We start from the raw sequence: 17,650 nt of genomic DNA on the forward strand, positions 1-17,650 counted from the left end.
TCAAACCCACGCCTCTAGGGGATCCTGCTATCTGAACACAGTACCCTGGATTGCTTGGCCATCGTATTTTGCAGCACCTTAAATTGTGCATAGCACATGGTTGGCACTGTGTAAATATTCCTCAATTAACTGAATGAAGGCTAGAGTTTGAGAACAAAACAAGATTGCAAACCAAGCTAGAATCTGAGCTAACAAACGTTTGGGAGGGGCAGGGGGAAATGCATATCTTAAATTTAAATTTATTTAAAAATTATAAAAAGTCTCCACTCAAGTTGGTGAAAAAATTTTTAAAGCAGCAACAACGATCTTAGTTAATTACCAGCAATCTAATGCGATTTATAAAATTGAACAAAATTTGGATGTGTGTCTTATGCCTCTATAGACACGAGATCCTTTCTTTAGGTCCTTGTCTTTAGGGTCTGGTAGTATCATTATTGGAACACTTTCCAAAGCCTTTTTCTTTTGGACTCTATGCAAAATAATTCGATAGACCCCTGTGATGGAGCTTCGGGCATCTCTCCCTTGGTTATTGCGAATGTGCTCTTCCGTAATGCCCAAGTGTTCTAAAGTGCTTTTGACCTCATTTTCTTCTTCTTTGAGGCTGCTGGTCTCTGACAAATGTTTGGGATCTAGCTGGAAAGGCTCCAAAGGGGTGGGGTACGGCACCCCTTGCATCCACTCATTGTTCATGATGGAGTCGATTCCGTACCTCTCTGCGGGTACTGGCTGGAGGACTCCCCGTATGAGGCGGAGGCAGGGCTCTGACACGTGTGGAGGCACGCTGTAGGTGCCTTCCAGGATGCTCTTCTTCAGTTTGGCCACGGTCTCTGCCCGAAATGGCATGGTACCAGTCACCATGAAGTAGAGAAGCACCCCCAAGGCCCAGATGTCCACATAAACGCCGACATAGTGCTCATCTCGAAAAAGTTCAGGCGCCGCGTAGGGTGGAGACCCACAAAAAGTGTTCAGCATTTCACCTTTTTTACTGACTGTACTGAATCCAAAGTCGCCCACCTTCACACAAGTATTATTGGTATAGAACACATTTTCTGCTTTCAGATCTCTGTGAATAATTTGGTTTTCATGCTGTGGAAAAAGACAAAGGAGGGAAAGTCATCATTCTCAAAGTAAAAACCAACATTAAAGACGCAGTAGTTGCTCCGAAACAGTGAGGTGATGTTGGCATAACAACAGAAATTCAATGGAGATCAACTGAAGTCATGTCAGATCTCAGACCTTGCAAGCTGCCCTGGCATAACCTTTAGCCAAATGTAACACCTGTACCCTCCAAGCAGACCAAAGGTTCTGTTCTGTGGAGTCAAGGCTGGAGTCTGTCCCCCACGTGGCCCTAGGAATTAATGCCAAAAGTAAGGCCCAGATGGGCTTCCCTCCTAGCTCAGTTGGTAAAAAATCTGCCTGCAATGCAGGAGACCTGGGTTCGATTCCTGGGTCAGGAAGATCCCCTGGAGAAGGAAATGGCAACCCACTTCAGTATTCTTGCCTGAAGAGTCCCATGGACAGATGAGTCTAGCAGGAGTCAGACAAGACTTAGTGACTAAAGAGAGAGAGAAAGAGAAAGACCTAGATCTTGTGAAACACAATGAAACAGTAATCCTTCCCCTCTGAGACCATATGTGGGTTTTCCTGGCTGAGCAATCTCTCGACTAGGGCCAACCTCAAGAAGAAAAAGCCCTCCTCCAACCCCCTACCCCTGCTCCTTTGGATGGGCTCCTCTAATTTTATACAATTCAGTAGAAGGGAGAAATTTATAGTGGACAAGTTTCTGGCAGCAGATCCCATCCCACTCTTGCATTCTGGATTCAGACAACCTTGAAGACTCTTGACCAATTTAATGCCAAGGGCACTTGGGAAATGGTTTAACATTTCCAGATGGACCTTCTGGGGTAAGAGTCCAAGCTTCGGAGCCTGACATTTTTATTAATTCTAGGTTCAACTATGCCAGTTGTGTATGTGAGTGTCAGCTTTCTTCTTTGTAAAACAGAACACTGAGGACCACCTCCTAAGGCTCTTGTATGGGCTTCCCTGGTAGCTCAAATGGTAGAGTCTGCCAGCAATGCAGGAGACCCAGGTTCGATCCCTGGGTCAGGAAGATCCCCTGGAGAAGGACATGGCAACCCACTCAGTATTCTTGTCTGGAAAATCCCATGGACTGAGGAGCCTGGTGGGTTACACCCCATGGGGTGGCAAAGAGTCGTACAAGACTGAGCAACTAACACACACACAAAGCTCTTGTGAGAACCGAACGTGATGCTGTATCTGCAGTGTTCAGCATGGTCCTGGCATACAGCAAGCAAACCCAATAAAATCCAGATCTATGCCTGTCATCCTCTCTTTTTGGAGACCCGAGGGCTGGAGAAAGTCCTGGTATAGAGCCTCAGAGGGCTCAGTCTGCATTCTCGACTGCTGGATCCTCTCTGCTCTCCTGCCAGATCTCTTTCTGAGTAGAATGTGGAAGACCCTGACCACCTGCTCCACTGCTTGGTGTATGTTGTTCAGTTGCTCAGTTATATCTGACTCTTCATGACTCCATGGACTGCAGCACTCCAGACTTCCCCGTCTTTCACTATCTCCCAGAATTTGTTCAAACTCATGTCCATTGAGTCAGTGATGCCATCCAACCATTTCATCCTCTGTCGTCCCCTTCTCCTGCCCTTAAACTTTCCAAGCTTCAGGGTCTTTTCCAATGAGTTGGCTGTTCGCATCAGATGGCCAAAGTATTGGAGCTTCAGCTTCAGCATTATGCGTGGTATAGGTCTGGCTTAGTTCTCAGCCTGGGGAAAGTCCACCCCAGCAGTCACTTAGGTGACAATCAGTGGTACCACAGCCACCACTATCAGGCTTAGGTTCTCCCTTCTTCACTTTTTTTTCTTCCCCCTCTCCCTCCTAAGTGTGATCTCGGGGTCCCTAGAGCACTGCTGCTGCTGCTGCTAAGTCACTTCAGTCGTGTCCAACTCTGTGCGACCCCAAAGACGAGGCTCCTCCAACCTGCTAATAATTTGGCCAGGAGCTCACTGATCCCAGTTCTTATCTCACGACATCCAAGCAGAAGAGCACACTAGATACAGCTTCTCAGCTAACACAGATCCCAGACAAGTGTCTCTTCCTGCCAGTTACACTGAGAGCTGAGCAAAGAAGATGGCCAAACCTTCTGCGCTAACAAAATGGTACAAGTGGTGGTCAGGACTGCAAGTCCGATTCCTCCTGTGTGCCCAGTAGTATGGTTGTTGATAGAGAGGACACAGGAGAATCGGGGACAGTGCTTAAGGAGTCCAGATTTACGTAAAGAAATAATCAGAGAACTAAAATCAGAAAGACACAAGCAAATGTTAGTGTGCTGAGCACAGAGGCAGGAGAACTAGAAGAGCCACCAAAGGCATGAAGATCAGCGCGGGCTGAGACCAGACTGAAGAAGGCTTCACAGAGAGATTCAAGCTGAGCTGGGTCCCGAAGTGTGGATGAGATCGGGAATGTGAGGCGTGATAAGAGGGGAGAGGGCATCCTAGACACAAAAGGAAAGCAAAGCCAGGAAGCAGCTAGAAGCCAGTTCTCTGAGTACCAGAAGACGGGCTTGGAGGAATAGGTGTGGCCGGGGAATGGGTGTCGGTCATTTGGCTGCTCAGAGTGACTCCTGTCAACTTCCGCAGAAGCCAGGAGGCTGCCATGTAACTGAGACCCCTGGGCGTCGCTTTGGAGGTCAGGAGCACAATCCCAGCCAGACCTCTGACTCTCAGAGAAGGGGCTGCTATCTGCCCTTATAAAGGACTGAAGCCCTCAGGGATGCTTAGATCAGGGGGCCCCGACCCCCAGTATTGGCCCATGGCCTGTTAGGAACCAGGCTGCACAGCAGGAAGTGAGTGGAGGGTAAGCAAGTGAAGCTTCACCTGTGCTTACAGCTGTTCCCCATCACTCATGTTACTGCCTGAGCTCTGCCAAGGGCATTAGATACTCAAAAGAGTTCGAACCTTACTGTGATCAGTGCATGGGAGGGATCTAGGTTGCAAGCCCCTTATGAGAATCATCCTGAAACCACCCCCACCCACCCCACCCCCTGGTCCATGGAAAACTTGTCTTTCACAAAACTGGTCCCCGGTGCCAAAAAGTTTGGAGACTGTGGGCTTAGACAAAGGTAAACTGAAGCCCCATGCTTCCATCCTGGCGGGGAATGGGAGCCAGATCCTCCCTCCTCACCCTGCTCACCATGTGCTTCACGGCAGACACAATCTGGGAGAAGATGAGCTTGCTTTCTGGTTCTGAGAACTTCCCTTCTGTGCTGATCTTCCCAAAGAGCTCCCCTCCCCCTGCATACTCCATCACCAGGTGGAGCTTGGATAGAGTCTCCACGACCTCATAAAGGCGGATGATGTTGGGATGGTGCAGTTTTTCCATGCTGGAGATTTCACGGGATAGCAGCCTTTGGGTTTTCTGGTCTAACTTGGTCTTATCCAGGATCTTAATGGCCACTTTTTCTGGAAAAAAAGAAAAAAAGTCAAAGGATGTGCCTGAATTCATAGCTGCTTAGAACTGGAAGGAACCTAGTCCCTTTATTTTTATTTTAATAGACACAGAGGTTAAGTGGCTGTTTCTAGCTCAGAGAGCTCCTAGCAGTTTTTGAGTTCAACATCAGTGCTGGTCCCTGGAATCAGTATGACTCTACCATGTATAGGTTTTAATGCCAACTTCTGCCTCCGAAGGAGGTTTCAGTTCGGTGAGGTTTATCCAGTTTTCTGGATGAAGCACTTCTACATAGCCAACAGAGACTCTCTTGATCAGGTCCAAGCCACCCCTTCAGCCTCATTGTCCATCATTCCTATCCATGGTCCCCACCTCCCCATGTACCCTTCAGTCTGTTACAGGATGCTTTGCAGTTCACTGAAAAGGTCTTTTACATTCACACCCGGGATCTCTTCTCTACCTGCATCCACCAGGACTTATTTCTCTATCTGGCTCATCACTCCTTCCCTATCTTTACTCGGTTAATAACAGATGATTCTTCACGGCCAGCCTCAGAAACAACCTCTTCCAGGAAGCCTTCTATGACACCTGTCCTTGGAAGATGACATCCAATTTCTGTGTATTCTCTGTACAATAATCTCAGCCCCCTGCCCTGAAAATGATGACTCCTTACTCGTTTCTTCCTCCTACCCCCATCCTTGCCTGGGCTGTGTTCTGATTTGACTTTGTCAGTGCCCAGCACACCATGTACCAGCATGGAAAACATCAGTGCCCAGTTTGGGTGAAGTGTTAGAGAGCCACGAGGAGATGGCCACTGCAAGGTACCACTGGTGGGAGGATTAGTTGGTAAGATGGTTCTGGATTGTAGTTTGGTTTTACATCTTGAGAGCCTTAAAAATGGTTGAACACTTGACCCAGATTTTTTCCATTTTGGCAGTTAATCTTAAATAATCTGATGCATATACAAGATTGCTTGTGTAAGACAACTTCGGTGATACAGAGAACAGCTTAGGAGTCTAGCGAGAAATATAGTTAAAATAAAGTGTGGTTCACCTACCTCCACAATGGTACAGAGCTAGCAAAATGTTATGTGCAGTGATTAAAATAATGATGTTGATCTCTATTGATGGACATGGAAAGATATTCAATATAGAACATGTGAGGGGACTTCCCTGGTGGTTCAGTGGTTAAGAATCCTCCTGCCAACGCAGGGTACATGGGTAGGAGCCCTGGTCCTGGAAGATCCCACATGCTGCAGGACAACTAGACCCGTGAGCCAAACTACTGAACCCCGCACTCTGGAGCCTGTGCTCTGCAACAAGAGAAGCCAACAATGAGACGCCGGTGCAGTGCAGCTACAGAAAGCCTGCATGAAGCGACAAAGGCTCAGCGCAACCAATAAATAAACATTAGAAACAAAGAACATGAGGAAAAACACAAATATGCATTTGCATAGGGAAAAAAATCTGGCAAGATAATACACCAAATGCGTAGAATAGTTATATTATTAATAGGGGGATCATGGATGGTTTTCCTTTAATTTTCCTACAATTAATTATATAATTAACATCAATGAATTATGTATTAAAAATGGTTAATGTTTGAAAATGAATGAATCTCTACTAAAAACTGACACTTCTTTTTTTTTTTTTTTTCGCTCAAACTGGACCAGACTTTGATAAGAATTTTGCAGGCAAGAAATCTTTGGAGAACACAGGATGGCAAGGCTCCTATTTGACCTACTTGGAAAACAACTGCTTTGAAGAACTTTGACACAGTGCTTGCGCTCAGTCACTCAGTCATGTCTGACTGTTTGCAACCTCATGGACTGTAGCCCGCCAGGCTCCTCTGTCCATGGAATTCTCCAGGCAAGAATACTGGAGTGGGTTGCCATTTCCTTCTCCAGGGGCTCTTCCCAACCCAGAGATCGAACCCAGGTCTGCATTGCAGGTGGACGCTGAGCCACTGCTGCTAAGTCACGTCAGTCGTGTCTGACTCTGTGCAACCCCATAGACGGCAGCCCCCCAGTCTCCCCCGTTCCTGGGATTCTCCAGGCAAGAGCACTGGAGTGGGTTGCCATTTCCTTCTCCAATGCATGAAAGGGAAAAGTGAAAGTGAAGTCGTTCTGTCACGTCTGACTCTTCACCACCCCATGGACTACAGCCCACCAGGCTCCTCCGTCCATGGGAGTTTCCAGGCAAGAGTACTGGAGTGGGTTGCCAGTGCCTTCTCCGCTGAGCCACTAGGAAAGCCCAAGAATACTGGAGTGGGTAGCTTACTCCTTCTCCGGGGGAATCTTCCCAACCCAGGAATCAAACCCGGGTCTCCTTTGCAGGAGGATTCTTTACCAGCTGAGCTACCAGCTGAGCTTCTATCTTACACATGTGAAAATAGAAGCAGCTAGTTTAAAGTAAGAGTGTCAGTGGTTTTGTTAAAGTAGGTCATAGGTCTCCCAGAAGACAGCGGGCAGAATTTCCCGGTGGCTGATGCGCCCACGTTGGCTCAGGGCGTCCGCAATATCTCAATATCGTGGGGGAGGCTCTACCGAGCAGAACCCTGGGGGCTCCCGCGCCCTCCCTCCGCAGGCCATGCTCCAGGCAGAGGGACTGACCGCCCCGGCCAGCCCCCAGAGTTGGGGGGGGATGGTGGGGGTAGGGGTCCCCTCCCTCGTCGTGGCTTTCCTACTCTTCAGTCTTTGGGATTAAGAATCCGGGCAGCTGTTTACCTGAAACAGAAACTGGTTTTGCGTAGCCCATTAGGCGAGCTGTTATTTTATTCATTTATTTTTTATAATTCTCACAGCACACAATCCACCCATAGTGTGCAATTCCATGGTTTTTTAGTACACTTGGAATTATAAAGCCATCCTCACAATGCAGGAGACCTGGGTCTGATCCCTGGGTCGGGCAGATCACCTGGAGAAGGGATAAGCTACCCACTCAGTATTCCTGGGCTTCCCTAGAGGCTCAGAATCCGCCTGCAATGCAGGAGACCTGGGTTCGATCTCTGGGTTGGGAAGAGCCCCTGGAGAAGGAAATGGCAACCCACTCCAGTATTCTTGCCTGGAGAATTCCATGGACAGAGGAGCCTGGCGGGCTACAGTCCATGAGATCGCAAACAGTCAGACATGATTGAGCGACTGAGCACAGCACTGTGCCAAAGTTGTTCAAAGCAGTTGTTTTCCAAGTAGGTCAAATAGGAGCCTTGCCTTCCTGTGTTCTCAAAGCTGTTGTTTTTAAGGGCTGCTGCTGCTGCTAAGTCGCTTCAGTCGTGTCCGACTCTGTGCGACCCCACAGACGGCAGCCCACCAGGCTCCGCCGTCCATGGATTTTCCAGGCAAGAGTACTGAAGTGGGGTGCCATTGCCTTCTCCGTTTTAAGGGCTAGAGTAGTGAATTCCGTCCTTCAGTCTGGCAGCTTGCTGGTAGGAGAAGCCGCCTCTCCGCCCGGTCCTCCCAGCGCCCGCCCAGCTTCAGTTCAGGTGCGGGCCCTTCTCTGCCGCCCCCTCCCGCCCGGGATCGGCACTCTCGCTCCTCGCACTGCCTGCAGGTCAGGCGGCTATCTCAACCCGCCCTTTACCACCATCCTAGCTTTGGTTTTTCAATTGTATACCTGAGTGGTTGTGAGCAGAGGCTGCCCTCCCAGGGTCGGGGTCAGAGTGAGGCAAGAGAGGAGCTGTGAGGGGAAGCCCTTCCTGAAATTCTACACCCTATGCCTGCTCACTCTAGTCCCAACCTGCTTCCTCCACTTTGTGTTAAATCAGATTCTAGCCATGCCTCCTCTAACACTAATGTATAATCACAGGAAACATTTTAAAATCCCTGGTGTTCTGGATTGCCACTAAGTGGTAGAAATCGCAGTTCCACGAAGAACTAGGTCTCTAAGTCCACCCCTTCAACAAATGTTCCGGCAGTACCTACTGTGTTCCAGATGGTGAAGAAGACAGACATGTGAGACAGAGGAACTTTGAGAAAAACCTTATTACACTGTGGCGTGTGTTAGGAAGGGGTGCGGATGGGAGAACAGACAGCTCCCCATTAAGAAGTGATACACCCTGTGACCAGGAGGTGAGGAAGGAGGCCCAATACCTGGCCATGGGAAGGGGACAGTGTGCCAGGTCTGGGCAAGATGTCCTGTTTGTGTTTGAAGATCCCACTATGTTGGACATTGAGAACTGAAGTGGGTGGAGGTGGAGGGGAAGGAGTCACTAACCAGCCCGGAGCAGTAGGCAGGTGTCACATGACCCAGAGCCTTAGAAGTTATTACAAGAAATGTACCCTTGGAACCAATACAATATTGTAAAGTAATTAGCCTCCAATTAAAATAAATAAATTTAAATTAAAAAAAAAGAAAGAAATGTAGCCTTGGGTCTTCCCTGGTGGTCCAGTGGTTAAGAATCTGCCTTCCAATGCAGGGGAAATTCGAGTCCTGGTTGGGGAACTAAGACCCCCATGTGCCTCAGGGCAACTAAGCCAGCCCGCCCCATGCCCTGTCAAGACTACTAGAGAGAAGCCTGTGCACTTCAACAAAAGATCCCACATGCTGCAACTAAAGCCTCATGCAGCCAAATAAAGAAATATTTTTAAAAAGAAAGAAAGAAATATAGCTTTGGAGGAAGGAAATGAAGAAATAGGTTATATGTGAAAAAAAAATGTTGCCTGATTTATCAGTAAAGAAAGAATGTTGCAGCCATCAAGCCTTCACATTACAGCCACTGAAGGTGAGCCCTGAGGGAACTGGGGATGGAAATAGGATGCCAGCCATCAAGCAGTCAGCCCGGCAGTCACCCCCATCCGCAACCCCAGCCCCCTGCACCCAAGCAGACTCAGGAGGAGAAAGCACAGGATATTGGCTCCATTAGCTGAGGTGCATATCCCAGGAATGGTTTCAATGAGTCCAGACTCTTGCATCTTCCCAGACATAGAAAAGTGCTGAATTCCTTAACTTGGGATATCTGGTTTTCTTTAACAGTAATCTCTTGGACTTCTGACTACCTGGTCTCTGTTGCAAGAACTCCTATATATTCTGGTTCCTCTTATACCTCTTCAGAGTAATCTCTCAGAGATATCCGAGAGACTGTGTTCCCCGCTTAAGTCCTCAGTTTTGCCTGCTGAATAAAAGATAATTCTCAACTTTTAGGCTGTGCTTTTCATTTTCAAACGACAAGGATAGATTAAGAGGTACAAACTTCCAGTTATAAAATAAAAGTCACAGGGATGTAATATATAGTTTAGGGAATATAGTCAATAATATTATAATAACTCTATATGGTGACAGATGACTTATAGTGATCATTTTGTATTGTATAAAAATATTGGATCACTATGTTGTATACCTGAAAGTAATATAATTTTAGGGAAGCCCATTATAATATGGTAAGTTAATTACACTTCAAATTTTTTTCAAATTGCCTTTATTTTTAGAGAAGAATAAAACATTTTATTCTTAATATTTATTCTTAAAATGTGGGAAGACATTTTAAGGTTTTAAGGGATTGTCATAATCTGATTTCCATTTTATTCTTTAAAAAAATTTTTTTTTGGCTGCACTGGGTCTTCCTTACAGTGAGTGGGATTTCTCCAGTTGCAGCTTGAAGGCTTCTCTTGTCGTGGAGCACAAGCTCTAGAATGTGCAGGCTCTCTAGTTGTGGTGTGAGGACTTAGCTGCTCCGAGGCATGTGGGATCTTATGTCCCCTGAACTGCAAGGTGGATTCTTAATCATTAGACCATCAGGGAAGTCCCTGATTTCCATTTTAGAATGCGTACTCAGGCTGCAGTGTGGGGAATGGATAGGAGCAGAGGATGCCTAAGAGCAGGGCAGTGTTTTCGGAGGTGATGATAGCAATGGCAGAGAGAGGACTCTCTGGGTAGTGGCAGAGAGGAGAAAGAAAGCAGCAGAGAAATTTGAAAGATAAACCTCCCCTTTCTCCAAATTTAGTGAAAAGACTGACACATTCTTTAAACCAGGACTTGCAAACTCAAATGTCTCTAGAGGCTAGGGTGGAAATAAGGTGGCAGGCTTACTGTAAGGCAACAGGGAGTAGTGGGGACTGTGGCATCCTGAGGAATACATGCCTCAGAGCAAAGAGGTAGCTGTTACTCAACTTCAGACAGTTGTTACTATTGGGAATGTAGACTCGCTGTTGTCAAATCTAATGTTTTTCAAGAGACATCGGAATTGTAATGCAATCATTCTAATCATTAAGTGTCAACAACTAATTCAAATTTTTCAAACCTAGAGTGGATCAACCAAAAATCTGTCTTTAGGACCAAGGAGATAAGGGGAAGGAAAAGATACTAGAACCTAGAGAGTGCTGTGTAGAGACAGCTGCCTTGAGAGGAGCCGCGACCATTCTTCCAGAGTACAGCTGGCCTGAATCAACCTCATAGTCAGGCTGGGGGGACAGAGCTCAGACTCTTGCTCTCCTTCCTTTGATCCCCTGCAAGATCTCCCTACAAACCAAACCCAGCTGGAACCTAGAGGACTATAGTCTGGGACAGAGTGGAAAATGAAGGGTGGAAAATGGACCTGGGGAAACAGATGGGAGATGTCCAGCACAGCAAGCTTGGAGGATGAGAGAGCAGGCTGCAGTAGAGTGGAACACAAGGGGCTGCACCCCGAGTCATGGAGTCAGGGAAGACTTTCTAACACTTTCCCTGGAGCCTAAGTGTTAACTAGAGGAAAGTAGGAGAGAAGCAATAAGGAGATATATGTGTGGATATATATATATAGGGGTATATAGGGATGTATAGGAGAAAAGACCTTGAGATAGGAAAGCCCCTGACACCTTAGGGGACTGGTCTATACACTTTTTTGATTAGCTTCCCTTACTAATAAAACATTTTTAAGCATATCTTTTTGCCTTTTCATACTGTTCATGGGGTTCTCAAGGCAAGAATACTGAAGTGGTTTGCCATTCCCTTCTCCAGTGGACCACGTGTTGTCAGAGGAGAAGGGGATAACAGAGGATGAAATGGTTGGATGGCATCACTGACTCAATGAACATGAGTTTGAGTAAACTCCAGGAGTTGGTGATGGACAGGGAGGCCTGGTGTGCTGTAGTCCATGGGGTCACAAAGAATTGGACATGACTGAGTGACTAAACTGTAACTGAACTGTAACTATAAATATATACACTGTTAATATATGTAATCATAGATATTAAAAACCATGCAATTACAAATATAAAAAAGGCTTTAATATTTCCCTCCCTCATCCCAGTTGGCACCCCCACTTAGGCACCTCCAGGAGGAACTGAAAGAAGAGAGTGGAGCTGGCACATGGCGAATGAAGGAAAAGATAAGCCAAGATGAAGCCAGAGAGTCAGTCAGGACCAAAGTCCCTGAGCCATATTCTGGACCTCAGATTAAGGACTTTGAGAAATCATGGGAAATTTCCTTTTCTTTTTTTCTTTATTTTATTTTATACTAGAGTATAGTTGATCAGATGGTAAAGAATCTGGGGAAACCTAGGTTCGATCCCTGGGTTGGGACGATCCCCTGAGAAAGGGCATGGCAACCCACTCCAGTATTCTTGCCTGGAGAATCCCCATGGGCAGAGAAGCCTGGCGGGCTACAGTCCATGGGGTTGCAAAGATTCAGACACAACTGAGTGACTAAGCACAGCACAGCACATAGTTGATAAACAACAACAATGTTGTGTTAGTTTCAACTGAACAGCAAAGTGATTTCAGTTATACATATACCATTCTTTTTCAAATTCTTTTCCCATTTAGGTTGTTACATAATATTGAGCAGAGTTCCCTATGCTACACAGTAAGGCCTTGTTACTTACCCATTTTAAATATAGCAGTGTCAATTTCAGACTCCCTAACTATCCCCTCTGCCCCCAACCCTTCCCTCTGGTAACCAAAAGAAACCACTAGAAAGTTTCAAGCAGAGAGCTAGCTTACACGACCAGGCTTGCATTTTCTAAAAGATCACTTCTGGCTGCAGTGTGGATAAACACGGATGAGGGAGACAGATTACAACAGCTTAATCAACTAGGAAAGGGTGAGATATTTAGAAGGCGGAATCAGTAGGACTGGGGGTTCAGCTAAGGTTTCGGGTTGAAGAAGAGGTCAAGGTTTCTGGGTTGAGGAACTGGGAGGATGATGGCATGTGTTGGAGAAGCATCTTTATTGTCGTTGGCATGGATTTGTGTGCTCCCTCAGCATCTCTGCTCTCTCTCTCATCCTGTTCACTCAGCTAAAACATACCTGGTTACACCGAGCCTCTCACCTACTCTCTGCCTGTACCCATCAGTGACCATGATGGCTTGTCTCACTTTGAATTCATGATTTGTAACCTCGGGTGCATCTTTAATGCTCCTGGCAAACACTTTATTTGTCTGGTCCAAGAACACTCCTACACTTGTATTTATTTATTTTCACTCCTACACTTTTAGATGATACTTTCACAGCTTCTTTTCTCCCATCAGTTCTTTAATACTTTCTCTCCTTGCTCATAGCTGAATGACTTTGCTTTCTATTTTATTGAGTAAAGAAAGCAATAGAAGAGAATTTCCTCAAGTCTTCCAACCTACCTGAATCTGTGCTCATAAACTCTGTCTTCCTTTTTGTTCCTCTGGATAAATGGTCCCTGCTCCTAAAGCCTGCTAAGACGCCTCCACATGTTGAATAGATTCCATCTACTCTCATCTACTCAAGAATAGGCAGCCAAAATTTCTTCCTTCTCTCCTGCATCATCAGTTTTAACCTTTCTACTTAATCTTTTCTACCTGCATACATTCATGCTATTTACCCATCTAAGAAAAATGAGAAAATCTTCCCAACAAAAATACATACATGCTAGCAAAAGACTGTACTAAAATATTCATAGTAACATTATTCATAGTAGCCCCAAATTGGAAACTATCCTCATGTTCATCAACAGTAGATTGCATAAATTATAATATATTCGTACTGCTGTATAGCATAAGATGAGCTGCTCTATAGCATAAGAATGAAGCATCTAAACTACACAAAATAATACGAATGGTTTTCCCAAATTTTTTTTTTTCTTTTTGCCTATGCTGTGTGATTTGCACCATGGATTGCACTAGGGGCCCTGGCAGTGAGGGTGTTGGGTCCTAACCACTGGACCACCAGGGAAGCCCCGGTTTTCACAAATTTAATATTGAGCACATTAAATAAGACAAAAAAGAAGACATGCTGTATGAGGTCACTTACATAGTTTCACAGGTAATCTGTGATGTTAAAAGTCAGGATAGTGGTTACACTTGTTGTGTAGTCGCTATATCGTGTCCTACTCTTTTGAGACCCCATGGACTGTAGCCCCCCACGCTCCTCTGTCCATGGTATTTCCCAGGCAAGCATACTGGAGTGGGTTGCCATTTCCTTCCCCAGGGGATCTTCCCGACCCAGGGATCAAACCTAGGTCTCTTGCATTGGCAGGTGGGATTCTTTACCACTGAGCCACCAGGAAAGCCCAGTTATATGTGTGGATGTAGTAAATAGAAGCGGGGATGGGGAGCCTCTGAAGTACTGGGGATGTTTTCTCTTGAACTTGGTGGTGGTTATATAGGTTGTTTTTAGTTTGGAAAATTCATTTAACTGAATATTTCAGATTTTAAAACTTCGCTTGTGTATTTATGTACACTGAACACCTTTAAAAGTTTTTGAGAAGTCGCAGAAAAGCCTCTCTTGACCTCACTTCCCCCTTCAGCATTAGACCTCTTTTTCTCATTCTCTGTATAGAAAAGCTCCCTTAAAGAGCTGGTCCTATGTCACTGCCTCCGGTCCTCCCACTATATATGTATTTTTAATTTATCTATTTATTTGGCTGAGTTGCCAAATAAATCTTAGTTGTGGCACTCGGGGGCATGTGCTTCTCTAGTTGTGGCGTGCTGCCTTAGGTGCCCCTCAGCACGTGGGGTCTTAGTTCCCCAACCAGGGATCAAACTCGTGTCACTGTATTACTAGGCAGATTCTTAACCCCTGGACCACCAGGGAAGTCACACCCCCGTTATATCTTGAGCCTAAGAGATAATGCTACTAAAAATGCTCTTCTCAGGGCCACCGATGACCTCCAAGTTGCTAAAAACAATGGCCAGTTCTCAGGCTCATCCTTCCTCCTAGAACATCTTTGCACTGAGTTTCTGAGAAAACATGCACTCTTGGTTTTCCTCCTACCTCTTGCCACTTCTTCTAAGGTTCATTTGCTGTGTTCTTTTCATCTGCCCAGCCTCTAAATGTTGGACACCTGAAGGCTTAGTCCTTGACCGTCTCTACAATCATTTCCTTGGTGATCCCAGGTTCATATATACACCTGCCTACAAGACCTCTCCATGTGGTTGTCTCAGTTTGGGTTCCGAAGCAGATCATGAGGTAGTGATTCAGTTGCAAACAGTTGATGAGGAATGGTACAGCTGTACCCAGCAAACAGTGGTAGAAGAATGAGAAAGTGAGAGAGGAAAGGAAATGCAACCAATTAAGGATGTGTTACTAAGCAAGTTACCAGTTAATTCTGAATGACTCTTAGCACAACTGACACCATCCTGGGCCCATGCAATTCCTCCTGTCCTTCCACTGACCCTATCCAGGACTGCACCATGCAGTTAATCACTTTTCTGTTGTCAAGAGCTTTGTAGTTAATATTGTTGTTTATTCGCTAAGTTGTGTCTGACTCTTTGTGTCCCATGGACTGTATGTAGCCTATCAGCCTACTCTGTCTATGGGGTTTTCCAGGCAAGAATACTGGAGTGGGTTGCCATTTCCTTCTCTAGGGGATCTTCCCCACCCAGGGATCAAACCCGAGTATCCTGCATTGGCAGGTGGATTTTTTACTGCATAGATACTGTTGAAGGATTGTTAAGTCCAGGTGACCTCTATGCTCTATTAGTTCCCAAATAATGATGAAGACTTTTGATGACATATTCCTGGTACCCACAAGACTCATTACCCTTTCAATCATCTTGATTTAGAAATACACTTCCTGTTTTAAGCACGTACATATACCCCCATGTCCTAGGTTAGCTCTAAAATTGTCCCAGTGGCCGGTTGGCAGTGCAGAGTACATCCTACAAACGCTTCCAGATCATCGTCTGTCCAATCCTGAGCCCACCTTATGAGTTACCCTTTAATAAACTGATCCATGAGGTTTATGGTGCTGACTGCTTCATTTTTCAGTGGGGATCTTTTTTTGTTCCCTCCATCCTCCAAAAATCCTGCTGCAAGTTATCATTTGAGTTTTACTAGCCAAAGAATTGATGCTTTTGAACTGTGGTGCGGCAGAAGACTCTCGAGAGTCCCTTGGAGTGCAAGGAGATCCAACCAGTCCATTCTAAAGGAGATCAGTCCTGGGAGTTCTTTGGAAGGAATGATGCTAAAGCTGAAACTCCAGTACTTTGGCCACCTCATGTGAGGAGTTGACTCATTGGAAAAGACTCTGATGCTGGGAGGGATTGGGGGCAGGAGGAGAAGGGGACAACAGAGGATGAGATGGCTGGATGGCATCACCCACTTGATGGACGTGAGTTTGAGTGAACTCTGGGAGTTGGTGATGGACAGGGAGGCCTGGCGTGCTGCGATTCATGGGGTTGCAAAGAGTCGGACATGACTGAACGACTGAACTGAACTGACTGACTGATGAGAAGTGTGAGAGAGCGGGGGTACATCAGTTACTGCCAGTAACTGGTTGTTGGATGCTCTTGACAGATGTTAATTCCCCTGTATTTTTGGCCTCCCATGCATGCAGGAAAAGCAGCTCCAGCAGCTAGAGAAAGCCTAGAGGCAAAGAGATGAGAGACGAAGGCTCGGCTTGCATGCACTGAGATGGTAAGACCCAAAGAGGCACAAGTGAGGCACCAACAGCTTCTGCTGTGCTTGTGTAACAGGCATGTCCAACGTGTACATTCAATACTGATCTCTTCCACCCCAAACCCGTTTCTCCTACAGTCTTCCCAGTTTTGGTAAATGGAAACTATTCTTGCAGTCAAAAACCTTGAGTACTTGACTCTTCTCTTTTACACTCCACTTTCAATCTGTCAGCAAATCCTATTATCTCTACTTCTAAATATAGCCAAAAGCCAGCCCCTTCTCAGCCTCTCACTGCCCTCTTCCTGGCCCAAGCCACCATTCTCTCTTGCCTGGATTATAATAGGCTCACAGCTGATCTCTGCTTCTGACCCTTTGTAGCCTATTTTCAACAGAGCAGCCAGGGTGATCCTATTAAGCATAAGCCAGGTCGCATCATTTCTCTGCTCCCTTCAAGGGCTCTGGTTTTCCCTGTAGGAAAAAGCCAAAATCCTGACAATGCAGTATTGCACATTAGCCCTCCATAATCTGGTCCCTGCTGCTCTCCGCTGTGACCCGCCTTGGCCATTTCTAGAGTATTACAGGCACTCTCCCACCTTGATGCTCTTCTACAGGCTGTCCCCTCTGCCTGACCACGTTCCCCCATGGACCCCGTGGCCAGTTTCCTCATTCTCTTCAGTTCAGTGATCACCTCCTCAGGAAGGCTGTCCCTGGGCATCTTGTCTGAAACTGCAGTCCCCAGGGCTCCACCTCCTTCCCTCTGCTCTATCTTCCTCTTGTCTCTTATCACTACATAACATAATGAATATTTTCCTGGCTTACGTTTGTCTGTCTCTCTCCACCGGAGCATAAGCTCCACAGGGCAGACTGTTGTCTATTTTGTTCACTGCTATATTTCCAGTCCCTAGAAAAGTGCCTGTTGCATGGGAGGTGATCAACAAATATTTGTTGAATAAATGATCTCATTTAATGCTCACAAGAGCCCAGGATAAGTATCCCCATTGAAGTATAAACTCAATTTTGCTTTTTCGTTTACTATTGTGTCCCAAGCATCCTCCCTGTTATTATAGACTCCCCATAATCATGATTTTTTAATAGTTGTGTGACTTCCATCCAGTATATATGCTTTAATGTGCTTGAGCATGCCTGTATCATTGGATCATATAAATTATTTTTAGTCTTTTGCATTATAAATATAGAACATTCTTTTGTTATAGTAATTCTGGACTTTTTTTTAGGATGGATTCACCAAAGCCACTAACTATTCTTAAAGCAAGAAAACATAATTTTATCTATTTTTATTTTATTTTATTTTTTTGGCTGCACTGGATCTTTGTTGATGCGCTCTGGCTTTCTCTAGTTGTGGGGAGTGGGGGCTGGTCTTCGATTTGGTGTGTGAGC

The 17,650-nt window shown here is 45.8% G+C and overlaps 1 protein-coding gene across 1 annotated transcript in view; it reads right to left on the bottom strand.

Annotated features, from left to right (window-relative positions):
* Positions 1-223: 223 nt before the first annotated feature.
* The window catches only part of NIM1K (NIM1 serine/threonine protein kinase), a 76,165-nt gene continuing 58,738 nt past the window's right edge, over positions 224-17,650 (bottom strand). The window contains exons 3-4 of the mRNA XM_069556348.1: positions 4,219-4,487; positions 224-1,086 (exon numbers count right to left, since the gene is read on the bottom strand). Coding sequence (XP_069412449.1) covers positions 337-1,086; positions 4,219-4,487 — 1,019 coding nt within the window. The 3' untranslated portion in view covers positions 224-336. The remainder of the gene's footprint in view (positions 1,087-4,218; positions 4,488-17,650) is intronic.

This window comes from Ovis canadensis, chromosome 16, assembly GCF_042477335.2.
Source record: "Ovis canadensis isolate MfBH-ARS-UI-01 breed Bighorn chromosome 16, ARS-UI_OviCan_v2, whole genome shotgun sequence".
In the NCBI taxonomy this organism is placed as follows: domain Eukaryota; kingdom Metazoa; phylum Chordata; class Mammalia; order Artiodactyla; family Bovidae; genus Ovis; species Ovis canadensis.